This window comes from Carassius auratus, linkage group LG49B (genome assembly GCF_003368295.1).
Source record: "Carassius auratus strain Wakin linkage group LG49B, ASM336829v1, whole genome shotgun sequence".
Classification (NCBI taxonomy): Eukaryota; Metazoa; Chordata; class Actinopteri; order Cypriniformes; family Cyprinidae; genus Carassius; species Carassius auratus.
Window position 1 is genome coordinate 47,501 of NC_039301.1, and position 12,500 is coordinate 60,000.

The 12,500-nt window shown below is 34.9% G+C and overlaps 1 protein-coding gene across 1 annotated transcript in view; it reads left to right on the top strand.

The window, feature by feature from the left end:
• Positions 1 to 3,882: 3,882 nt before the first annotated feature.
• Positions 3,883 to 12,500, top strand: part of l3mbtl4 (L3MBTL histone methyl-lysine binding protein 4) — a 30,885-nt gene continuing 22,267 nt past the window's right edge. The window contains exons 1-7 of the mRNA XM_026241561.1: positions 3,883 to 3,971; positions 9,952 to 10,027; positions 11,246 to 11,335; positions 11,417 to 11,471; positions 11,591 to 11,679; positions 11,808 to 11,912; positions 12,438 to 12,500. The exon at positions 12,438 to 12,500 is cut by the window's right edge and continues 73 nt beyond it. Of these exons, the coding sequence (XP_026097346.1) occupies positions 11,258 to 11,335; positions 11,417 to 11,471; positions 11,591 to 11,679; positions 11,808 to 11,912; positions 12,438 to 12,500 (390 nt within the window). The 5' untranslated portion in view covers positions 3,883 to 3,971; positions 9,952 to 10,027; positions 11,246 to 11,257. The remainder of the gene's footprint in view (positions 3,972 to 9,951; positions 10,028 to 11,245; positions 11,336 to 11,416; positions 11,472 to 11,590; positions 11,680 to 11,807; positions 11,913 to 12,437) is intronic.

Here is a 12,500-nt window from a genome sequence, read left to right on the forward strand (position 1 = left end):
AGGCTGAATAAATGATGAGCGACGGGTTCCAGCGCAGGTCAACACTTTACAGATCCTTCTAGAACCCCTCATCTGTGTCATCTGGAGCGTCTCTATCCCTGCTGTTCCTCCAGTGACTCTCAGGAAGAGTTCGGCTGTGTTCGGCTTCCACTGAGCTCAGTTACAGGAGAAGTTCTTCTGAAATCAGCAAGAAATCTCTCATATGCTGTCAGCTCGATATGAGGAAAGAAAAATTATAAAAACAGCAACAACAATAGAAGAAACAGAGTGAACGAACCACTAAACACAAGAATTAATTCAGTGGTTTTTTTAGTATATTATTATCGTTTTTATTCATATTTTATATTTTTCATTTTAGTAGAAGTTTGAGTTATTTTGTTTTGTGTTTTTGTAATTTTTAGTCGCTGTTTTTTAAGTCTATATCATTTTTATCTCAGTTAGAACATCAAGTTAACTGTATGAAAATTATACGTTACATAAATGAATAAATGAATAAAAAGCTGAAATAAATTATATCATTATTTATTTTTACAGTTAACATTTAAGTAATCATTTTTAATGTTTAGTTTTAGTTAACTATAATAACCCTGATTGCAATTAAATTAACTGAAATAAAAAAATGTTAAAACTTAAACCTATTTCATTTTAGTTTGTTGACTAGGCAACAATTCAAATTTGTCTTGAAGTAAATAACTAAAACTACAACTGAAAAAAAAAAAATATATATATATATATAATATATATAAAAATACAAATCTAAATATAAAAAAAATATAATAGTATGTCAGATGCTAAAATAGCACTGATTATGACTCTACCTGCACTGTGTTCATACAGTAATGAATGTTAAATGTGAGTCCAAGTGTGGAGAAGGGTTTGGAAGCAGAGATGAATTCTTGAAGGATGTTTTCGGAGGGTTTTGTGTGAAGTGTTTGGACTGTTGGAAGCTGCAGTGGAAACAGTGGATCTCTGGAAACTCTAGCACACTGAAGGATCTCTCTGCTGCTTCCTGTGACCTCTGACCTCTCTCTTTTCTCTCAGAGCGAGGACAAAACTCAACAGGCCTGAGCAAACACACAATAACCTGAGGTTACTGGCATCTGACAATAACACACACTGAACATGAAATATAATCCAGCACAGACCGCTGTGTGTGTGTGTGTGTGTGTGGCCATTAGCAGGATCGTTTGCATTATTAATGAGATGATGTCAGATCTGTTGGCACAGAGCGACAGCAGTGAAATGGAGAAATGCATTTACATTTGGCAGATGCTTTTATCCACAGCGACCTGCATTGAATTCAGAATAAACGTGAGTTCAGTTCATATGAATTCATGTGAAGAACAGTTTTTAAAAGGTTAGATCTTTTTTTTCCCCAGAATTGTTTGATATAAACTGAATTTCCAAAGGAAACAAAATCAGAACTATGAGATATAAAGTTGCAATTACCCTTTTCTCAGACAGAGACAGAGAGAGACGCCGCGTGTGTGAGTCTGTGTGTGTGTGTGTCTGTGTGTGTGAGAGTGTGTGAGTGTGTGTGTGTGTGTGTGTGTGTGTGTGTGTGAGTAAGTGTTTGTGTGTGTGTGTGTGTGTGTGTGTGTGTGTGTGCGTGTGTTTGTGTGTGTGAGTAAGTGTTTGTGTGTGTGTGTGTGTGTGTGTGTGTGTGTGCGTGTGTTTGTGTGTGTGAGTAAGTGTTTGTGTGTGTGTGTGTGTGTGTGTGTGTGCGTGCGTGTGTTTGTGTGTGTGAGTAAGTGTTTGTGTGTGTGTGTGTGCGCGTGTGTTTGTGTGTGTGAGTAAGTGTTTGTGTGTGTGTGTGTGTGTGTGTGTGTGTGTTTGAGTGTGTGTGTGTGTGTGTGTGTGTGTGTGTGTGTGTGTGTTTGAGTGTGTGTGTGTGTGTGTGTGTGTGTTTGAGTGTGTGTGAGTCTGTGTGTGAGTCTGTGTGTGTGTGTGTGTGTGTGTGTGTGTGTGTGTGTTTGAGTGTGTGTGAGTGTGTGTGTGTGAGTGTGTGTGTGTGTGTGTTTGAGTGTGTGTGAGTGTGTGTGTGTGTGTGTGTGTGTGTGTGTGTGTGTGTGAGTGTGTGTGTGTGTGTGTGTGTGTGTGTGTGTGTGTTTGAGTGTGTGTGTGTGTGTGTGTGTGTGTGTTTGAGTGTGTGTGAGTCTGTGTGTGAGTCTGTGTGTGTGTGTGTGTGTGTGTGTGTTTGAGTGTGTGTGAGTGTGTGTGTGTGTGTGTGTGTGTGTGTGTGTGTGTGTGTGTGTGTGTGAGTGTGAGTGTGTGAGTGTGTGTGTGTGTGTGTGTTTGAGTGTGTGTGAGTGTGTGTGTGTGTGTGTGTGTGTGTGTGTGTGTGAGTGTGTGTGTGTGTGTGTGTGTTTGAGTGTGTGTGAGTCTGTGTGTGAGTCTGTGTGTGTGTGTGTGTGTGTGTGTGTGTGTGTGTTTGAGTGTGTGTGAGTGTGTGTGTGAGTGTGTGTGTGTGTGTGTGTGTTTGAGTGTGTGTGAGTATGTGTGTGTGTGTGTGCGTGTAACTCTGTTGCGGTTAAAGCTGTTTTGGATCTTTATATTTGAAGTCACACATCATCATTGTGGTAGTTATGGGAAAGGTCCTGCAGGTGTGTGTTTGGATGCAGTGAGTGTGTAAACAGGTAACTTAAAATCACTCAGGCATGAGCTGACCTCTGACCTCTGACACTAAGGAAGGTGTTTGAATCTCTATACTGACTGAAGTCTGTCATCAGTCACTGAGTTCTTCGTCCTCATCATTATCATCAGAATGATTTTGCTGTTTAATTAGTGTGTGTTTAGGGGACCGGAGCTGTTCTAAATCTCTGCTGCATGATTTCAGATAGATTACATTCAGATGAATTCATGAGGTGAATAAGATTCATTACAGCCAGAGACAAGAGAAAGACTCTTCACTGCACATTAAGATACTGAGAGAATAAAATCACACACTCACTCTCAAACACACACACACAGGCGCACACACACACACACACACACACACACACACATCATGATCAGATCTATGACTCCACTGACCTCTGCTGGAGGACACCATGAACTTCAGTTCTGATACACTCTCCAATGATATAATAATTAAATTATAATTATATAAATTTTGTTAAATTACTGCACTCGTTCTGACAGATCAGAAAAGGAGCAAATAAAATAAACTCTATATGGAAAATGATAAAAATAATTTGATTAACATTAAACAGGTCAGATTTCTGTAATAGTGTTAATAAACTGAAGGTGTTTTAAATCTTTATATGTTTTATCATCAATAAATCCAGCTGCTTTCAGTCTCGTACATTTGAACTGTGCTTGTTCTTCAGCTAGTCATATTAAACCATACTTTTTCATTTATTAAATGTAATTGTTTTCGCATTTTACGCTGGTTCTAAGAAATGTAAATAAATATGTTGAAAATATGTGCATTTCAATAAAATCAAGCAGATGCAAATAGTTAATTAATAATAATTAATAAATTATTTGAGTGCAGAAATCTGATCTTTTACTTTTATGTTTGACTGACAAATATAAATCACATCAAGTTTATTATTGTATTAATATTAAACTGTGAAATCCAATTGAATGGAAATTTGTATATGCAATTCAGATGCTTTTTTTTTAGCTAATACATACATTTATAGTACCTTAAATTGTTTGAAAAAAAAAAACATATATATATATATATATAATTATTAAATAAGTATTAATAAATATGTATTAAAATATTTTCATAAAGTATTATTATTAATATTATTAAAACTATCATATTAAGTTAATCATTATGAAGTTTGATAATTTCTGCGAGAAAACAAATGTTTGACACGATGTGATCCTCCATCAGCTCTGTGACGGAGAGGTCAGTCCGCGCTGGTCACGTGCTCTCGTCTATATGAGGGCTCTGCTGCGCATGCGCACTGCTCAGTGTTGTCAGCGCGTCCTCAGTCGGGTCTCTCAGGCTCGTGTGGGTAAGAATTATTCATCATTATGAGCCTCAATCTGCGTTTTTGTGTTTAATCTGCTTCACAGGTGTGAGATTGTGTCGTGAGGAGTGTGGTGTGTGTGTGTGGTTACCTCTACAGCCGCAGGTGTGTGTGTGTTTGAGGTGTTTGTGTCAATGCTGCTCGGCTAATCTGAGTGTTTCTGCTGTTTAGAGCCAGTGAATATGAAGATGTAGCTCTCGTGTGTGTTTGAAGTGTAAAAGGGTGTGTGTTTGATGTGTTACATTGTTTCTCCGTCAGCCGATGACGCGCGCATGTTGTTACATTGTAACTCTTTGATGTTTGTCGCGCGCCGCTCCGATCAGTCGCGTTCTCCTGTCAGTGCTTCAGTCTGTCTGGAGCGTGTGTGTGTGTGTTTGTGTGCTGAAGTCGCCATCTTCCTGTGTTCATCAGGGATGTTGTGTTGGGCTTCAGTCCTCGACAGCAGCTCGTTCTTCTTCTCTTCAGTCTCTCTCTCTCTCTCTCTCTCTCTCTCTCTCTCTCTCTCTCTGCTGCACCTGTTGAATTTCTCTTTTACTTCAGCTTTCAGGAGCATCAGCAGTTATCTGGAACAGTACAGTGTGTTCGGTGTCGAAATGGGTTATTGTAGAAAAACTGTTTTCAGTTTTGTGTTTTCCTTTGCTTTCCGAATCAGAGCTTTCTGATCAGATGATGTTCAATAGAATCCCTTTTTTCAAATAGAATTCAATAGCTTTTTTTTTCTTCAATATTTTGTATCAGGGTTTTTCTTTGTTTGTAATACAGTTGTGCCTGTGTGTGTGTGTGTGTGTGTGTGTGTGTGTGTACAGTACAGACCAAAAGTTTGGAAACATTACTATTTTTTATGTTTTTGAAAGAAGTTTCTTCTGCTCATCAAGCCTGCATTTATTTGATCAAAAATAAAGAAAAAACTATAATATTGTGAAATATTATTACAACTTATAATAATAGTTTTCTATTTGAATATACTTTTAAAAATAATTTATTCCTGTGATGCAGCGCTGAATTTTCAGCATCATTCCTCCAGCTTCAGTGTCACATGTAACATCAGTCGATCACATGATCATTTAGAAATCATTCTAATATTCTGATTTATTATGAGTGTTGGAAACAGTTCTGCTGTCTAATATATTTGATCAATAAAAGGTTAAAAAGAACTGCATTTATTCAACATAAAAAAAAAAATTCTAATAATATATATTCTAATAATATATTTTCTTTACTATCACTTTTTATCAATTTATCACATCCTTGCTGAATAAAAGTATTGATTTTATTTTAAAAAAAGAAAGAAAAAAAATTACTGACCCCAAATTACTGACCAGTAGTGTATATTGTTATTACTAAATATTTATATTTTAAAAACATAGCTGCTTTTTTTTTCTTTTTTTTTCTTCTACTTTTTATTCATCAAAATATCCTTAAAAAGTATCACATGTTCTGAAAAAATATTAAGCAGCAGAACTGTTTCCAACTTTGATAATGAATCATCATATTAGAATGATTTCTAAAGGATCATGTGATAATGATCCTAAAAATTCAGCTTTGCATCACAGAAATAAATGATCATTTAAAGTATAATAAATTTAAAAACAATTATTTTAAATTGTAAAAATATATCACAATATTACAGTTTTTTCTGTATTTTTGATCAAATAAATGCAGGATTGATGAGCAGAAGAAACTTCAAACATTCAAAATAGTAATGTTTCCAAACTTTTGGTCTATACTGTGTATATATATATATATATATACACACACAACCTAACCCAATATATATAATGTCTATACACATTGTCAATACATATATTAAATGTCTATAGTTTCATTCATTTTTATTTTAGTTTTAGCTATTTTAGCACATCAAGTTAAACTAAATGAAAACTCATTTTTAAATACATTTTGAATGAAATAAATAAGTTGTTATATATTCATATATTTTATATATAACGTTTATTTTATTTCAAGTAATGATTTTTTTAATGGTTTGACTTCGCTGTAGATTTAGTTTTAGTTCATTTGAACCTCCTTTAGAGAGACAGTCAACACAAAGAGTTAATTATTTATGAATGTAAAAGCTAAACGGTGTATTTCTATATTTTGTTCCTTCAAATTTTTCAATATTTTAAACCCATTTGAGCTTCAGAGCCTGCAGTGAGAGAAATGAATTCATAAAAGCAGAAACCTTTCACACAATGGCTCTGAGAGTTGAGTGATGATGAATAAAGGATGATCAGATCTGTGTCTGTGTGAACGGGTTAGTTGAGTTAACCCAGTGTGGACGGGTTGGTTTAGTTAACCCAGTGTGGACGGGTTGGTTTAGTTAACCCAGTGTGGACGGGTTGGTTTAGTTAACCCAGTGTGAACGGGTTAGTTTAGTTAACCCAGTGTGGACGGGTTAGTTTAGTTAACCCAGTGTGGACGGGTTAGTTTAGTTAACCCAGTGTGGACGGGTTAGTTTAGTTAACCCAGAGTGGACGGGTTAGTTTAGTTAACCCAGAGTGGACGGGTTAGTTTAGTTAACCCAGTGTGGACGGGTTAGTTTAGTTAACCCAGTGTGGACGGGTTAGTTTAGTTAACCCAGTGTGGACGGGTTAGTTTAGTTAACCCAGTGTGGACGGGTTAGTTTAGTTAACCCAGTGTGAACGGGTTGGTTTAGTTAACCCAGTGTGGACGGGTTAGTTTAGTTAACCCAGTGTGAACGGGTTGGTTTAGTTAACCCAGTGTGGACGGGTTAGTTAAGTTAACCCAGTGTGGACGGGTTAGTTAAGTTAACCCAGTGTGGACGGGTTAGTTGAGTTAACCCAGTGTGGACGGGTTAGTTAAGCTAACCCAGTGTGGACGGGTTAGTTAAGTTAACCCAGTGTGGACGGGTTGGTTATGTCGATCAGAAGCATCTTCTCATGTTTGTTTGGATTTCTGTGCCAGGAAATTGTTGAGATGTTTCCTGCTGAATGGCTGCCTCACATCACTTCCTGCTCGGTGTGTGTGTGTGTGTGTGTGTGTTTAAAGCAGCGACACACACTCGATCACTCCTCTGTTTACCGTGGTGTTTGTCGTTCAGATGTCTGCTCATCTCATTCACATGGTTTTTAACTTTCTGACGCAGTAAACAAGCTGCTCTTCTCGCGGTCTAATGTAGAAAATCTAGTTTTTAATACATTTTTTATTTGTTTATATGGTTTATTTGAAAATATATCGTTTCTATTTGAGTTGTAGTTATTTTAGAACATCAAATAAGATGAGAAATGTTTTGTTATTTTTTCTCCAGTTGGTTTCATCTTTAGTTTCAGTTATAGTTCACTATAATAATAACCCTGTTGTGTTCTGCTCATTTTGAGCCGGAGATGGTTTTGTTTTTCCAGAAAAGTCTACTTCATGTTATTGAGTTGGACTCACACTTACTGACGAAGGGTATAAAAACTTCCCCCAAAAACTTCTGTACTCGTGGGGGGATTTTTCCCACTTGTGATGTTCCCAGCCAAAAGTTATAATAACTGCTGGGGGATTATTGTCACGCTGTTAGTATCAACAAATGTGTTTTGATCTTTGTATCCGCTTGTTTCCCTGATCTGATCTGATCTTTTGCTCCATTTCTGAGCCTAAATTATCCACACATAATGTTTTCTTCTCTTGAGAACAGAGTGTGATCCATCAGCTCCAGAAACATCGAGAGAAAACCAGTCGATAAAAATGGGACATGGTTGATCTTCAGCTGTTTCATGTGTTGATTTCTGTTCTCTCAGCTGTGGTTCATGAGTCGGTGTTTTCTCTTCGTGCTGCTGGGAAAGTGTTGGGTTATTTGGCTTTATCCTGGGTTTTCCCTGATGATGATGATGATGATGATGATGATGATCGCTCGCTCTGGTCGGGAGATTCACTGTTGGGATGTTTTCTTCTCAGTTTCTGAGTTTCACAGTTATTGCACACTGAAATAAAAACCCGTTTTCGTTGGGAAATCTCAGAAGGAAACGGTGTCAGACATTGAAATGAAAGGAAAATGATCAGGTGTGAGGAAAACCCAAAAGGTGTTTTCTTGTATAATCTTAGTTTAGATTTGGTTTTGATGATCTGGTTTGTCCTTCACAGATGCGTGTGTTTTATGTTTGGCTGTGGTTCTTCGTCTCTTTCTCAGGCTCTTCTGCACGAGTCTGTGGTTTGTGTCGTTTTCTAGGTTAAACACTAGTTTCATCTCGATGTTTTTCTCCAGTGTCTCGTCAGAAGTCATGAATGGGACGGTTTGTGTTCATCATGTTCCTCTTCAGGACTCAGAGAGAGTGTTGATGTTCAGTAGTGTTTGAGTCTCGGCTTGTCACAGATTCACACGCGACAGCATTACATCCTTACGTCATCCAAACCTACGTCATCCAGTTCTCTTTTCTTCCTCATTTTGAGCTGCTGATCCGAAAACAGTGTCTTGTTCTGCTGTTTCACGTCACTCTCTCACTAGATCTGGTGCATTCTGTGGCATTTTCTTGTTTTTGAGAGTCATCCGTGCGCTGAAGAGTGTTTTTCATCAGGACTGCAGTGATTGTGAAGATTAGAGTTTAGATTAGAGTTTCTCCCACAGATGTCAGAATCAGGTTTTGCCGTTATCTTGCTGTTATTTCCTAAGAAGCGTTGCTCAGTTACACACCAGTGATCATGTTCCTATTTTCTGAATTCCTTTTTGTTTATATTTTCATTTTAACTTTTTTTTATTTTTGGTAGTTTTTTTGTCTATATAATTTTTATTATCTTTTGAATTAGTTTTTGTTTATATTTTCTATTTCCTTTTAGTAGTATTTAAATATACAGTTTTTTTATTAGTAGTTTTTAATTGTCTTCTGTTTAATTTTGTATTCGTTTTTTTTTTAAGTTTTAGAATTTGTAGTAGTTTTTGTCTATTTAGTTTTTATTTTTCAATTAGTTTTTGTTTATATTTTTATTTTCATTTATTACATTTGCAGTCATTTTTAAAACGTCTGTGTAGTTTTTATTAAAATATAAACAAAAACAAAAAAAATTCTAAAGTTTTAAAGTAGAATTTGTAGTAGCTTTTAACCTGTTAAATGTCACCCTGTCCCGTATACGGGACGCCTACGTTGACTATACTATATTACAATCAAATCTAATCTAATCTTGACAAACTATATATCGTTAGAAAGGTCTAAGACTCCCAAATATATATTTTACCAATATTTTTTGTTAAACATTATGCAGGAAAAGTAATAGATGAATTTATGACAAGAGTGCACCCTCAGAAATCTACATTACAAAAGGAGCTTTGACCTTTGTTTAAAAAAAAAGACTTCCTCGTTGCCTTTTTCTCTATCACATTTTAGAAATGATCAGAAGTTATATATCACTTGAAAACATAAAATCTCAAAATTCATCCTTCCAAACCCATTTTAAAATCAGACATTGCATTACCATGTAAATGGCACATCAAAATCATGTTACAAAATGTTTTCAGTCATGAATTATAAAAATTTAGGTTTGTATCATGCACATTCATGTCTATCTTCAAAAATGTGAGTGACAGTTAACAGGTTAAAGTCTGTTTTTAAATATATATTTTTTTATTAATTTTGTTTATAATTTTCTATACTAATTATTAGTTTTTAAATGTCTTCAGTTTTATAAAATTTTAATTTAGTGTTTGTTTAATTTAGATTTTAAAGTTTTAGAATTTGTAGTAATTTTTAATCTCTAATTTTTAAATATATTAAAAAATGTTGCTCTATTTGTAGTTTTAAAATTTAGTTTATATGGTTTTTATTAATTTAATTTTTAGTTTTAGTTATTTAGTACTTCAAGAAATTTTTTTTTTAGTAATATGGTCTTGTCATCTAGATAAAATAAAATAGTAATTTTTTAGAATATTTAATTTTATTTTATTTGAAGTAATGCTGGATGTATGTACGTCTCTGATGTGTCTGGTTCTCTCTGTGTTGGACTGACTGTGGATGTGCGTGGTCTCTCTCAGGTCCTGTAGGTGCTGGTGATCCTGGACAGATGAAGCCTGTGTTTGAGCAGGACGTGTGTGTGCCGGTCAGCAGCCGGTCAGTTCCTATATTAACAGCCAGAGATCATGTTCGTTTACTGACGAGAGTTGCTGAAAGATCAATTAAAGTAAAACTGAAGTCACAAAATGGCTTTGTGTAATTTTCGAATTGTGAAACTTTTCCTAATGAAGCATCTGTTAATTTCATTGGATGCTAAGAATGTGCATATAAGTATGAACATAAATACAGATATGAATTTGCTGCCAACTAAAGGGAAACTTTTAGGTCTCCCTGCTGTTTTCCACCTTAATAAAAGAACTGTTAATGTTAGAAAATTATTAAAAAAAAAGATTCTCTGCTGTTTTCCACCAAAAAAAAAAGCTTTAAAAAAATCTGTTTAACATTTTTTAAATAAACATTAAGGTAAAAATATATACTAGATGTGCTATAAAATAATTATTATTATTTAATAAATACTGTAATTTAATATTACACTACAATAGTTATAATATTTATTAAATGTCTGTTCTTTTGTTTTACATTTTAGAATGTTTATTAGTTTTTGTACGTATAATTTTTTTTTTGACTATTTTCTGTTTTATTTATTTGTAGTAAATTTACATTAGTTAAATGTTTTCTTTTTGATTTATTTTTTATTCGTTTTTGTTTATATTTTAACTTCGTAGTAGTTTTATGTCTATTTAACTTTTATTTTTTCAATTAGTTTTTGTTTATATATATATATATATATATACTTTATTACATTTGCAGTCATTTTTAAATTTCCATTTAGTTTTTATTAAAATATAAACAAAAACAAAAAATTATGTTAAAGTTGTAGTAGTTTTTAGTCAGTTTTTTGTTGATTTTCTATGTAATTTCTTAGTAGTTTTTACTGTAGATCACTACAATAGTTATATTTCTTATTTAATGTTTCATTTATTATTATTATTATTAAAATATATTCCCAAATATTGTGAAATATAAATTGAGCATTACAATATTCATATATTTTTTTATTTTTATTTTAATGTAATAATAATAACGTCAGCACCGATAGCGTCCCACTTAATGTCCCGTCCTATCCAATTAAACGCATAAAATGTCAAAAATAATTCTTAAAAAATTAATAATAAATAAAAATATATAAATTGTTAAGAAATGACTGAAGACCGGAGTAATGATGAAAACTCAGCTGTGTATCGCAGAAATTAATTACACTTTAACACAGATTCACACAGAAAACTAATATTTCAGATGTTTGTGTTTTTATAGATCCGGTCTCTAATGATGCAGAGTGAGGACCGCAAGAGAAAGAAACACAGTGTGAACCCCAGAAGTGTGTCAGACGAGTACAGTCTGCGTGTGAGTACCCTGACCCCTGACCCCTGACCTCTGACCTCTGACTCTCAGAACACACCGATGAGACTCTCTGCTTCTTCTCAGGAGCGAGCGAAAGACGAAGCCACAAAGATGAAGAATAAAGTCTCTACTTCTCAAGGTTAGATGCGTTTCTCTAAAGTGGAGATGAGTTGTGCTTCATCATTGATATGTGATGGATGTTTCTGGAGCGGTCAGAAACGGTTGGTGTGTGTGTGTGTTTGTGTGTGTGTTCTGCAGCGGTCAGCGGTAAGAAGAAGCCGTGGTCGTGGGATCAGTATCTGGAGGACGAGGGATCTCAAGCCGCTCCTCTGCAGCTCTTCACCGAGGTACAGAACACACCGCTCTTCATAATACAGCAACTCAAATGGAGAGAAAATGAAAGATTACGAGGGTGTTAATGAGAAGTGTGTTGTAGCTGTGTGACGGATCTGATCGCTTGTGTGTTCTCCTCCAGTTCCAGGTGTTTCCTGACAGCAGGAATGGTTTTAAGGTGGGGATGAGGCTGGAGGGCATCGACCCGCTGCATCCGTCCATGTTCTGTGTGCTGTCTGTGGCCGAGGTCAGGATGCATGCTTGTGTCATGCATTAGAAAGGGGTTCATAAGGCACAATGTAATGCATTATAGCTTTTCATAAATAATTGCAAACAAAGTTCAATTGCATTGGTCGTTTGTCTTGTTTTAATGCATTATACTTTCTGTGAAAAGAAAAGTGTTATGTATTACAACAGTTATTCATAGAATCATGCAATGCATTATAAGGTGTAATTCATGCATTAAAATTACTTTTATAAAAGTAACACACATAATGCATCTTATTGTAACCACAGTTATAATATTTATTTATTCATCTTTACACCTCCAGAAAATTAAATGCATTGAATTTAACCTCAGTTGCAATCAGTTATAAAAAGAGGTATTTCATTACAACATACATTATGAATAATGCATTGCACATATTTTTGGTTACAATTATTTATGAAAAGATTTAATGCATCACAATGTACATTATTACAAATGTGTGTGTTTGTGCTAATTTCGAGTGTTGGAGGCTAGTTAGCATGATTCCTGTCGTTGTTGTTGAAGGTGATCGGCTTCCGTCTGCGGCTCCACATCGATGGTTACTCCGAGTGCTATGACTTCTGGGTA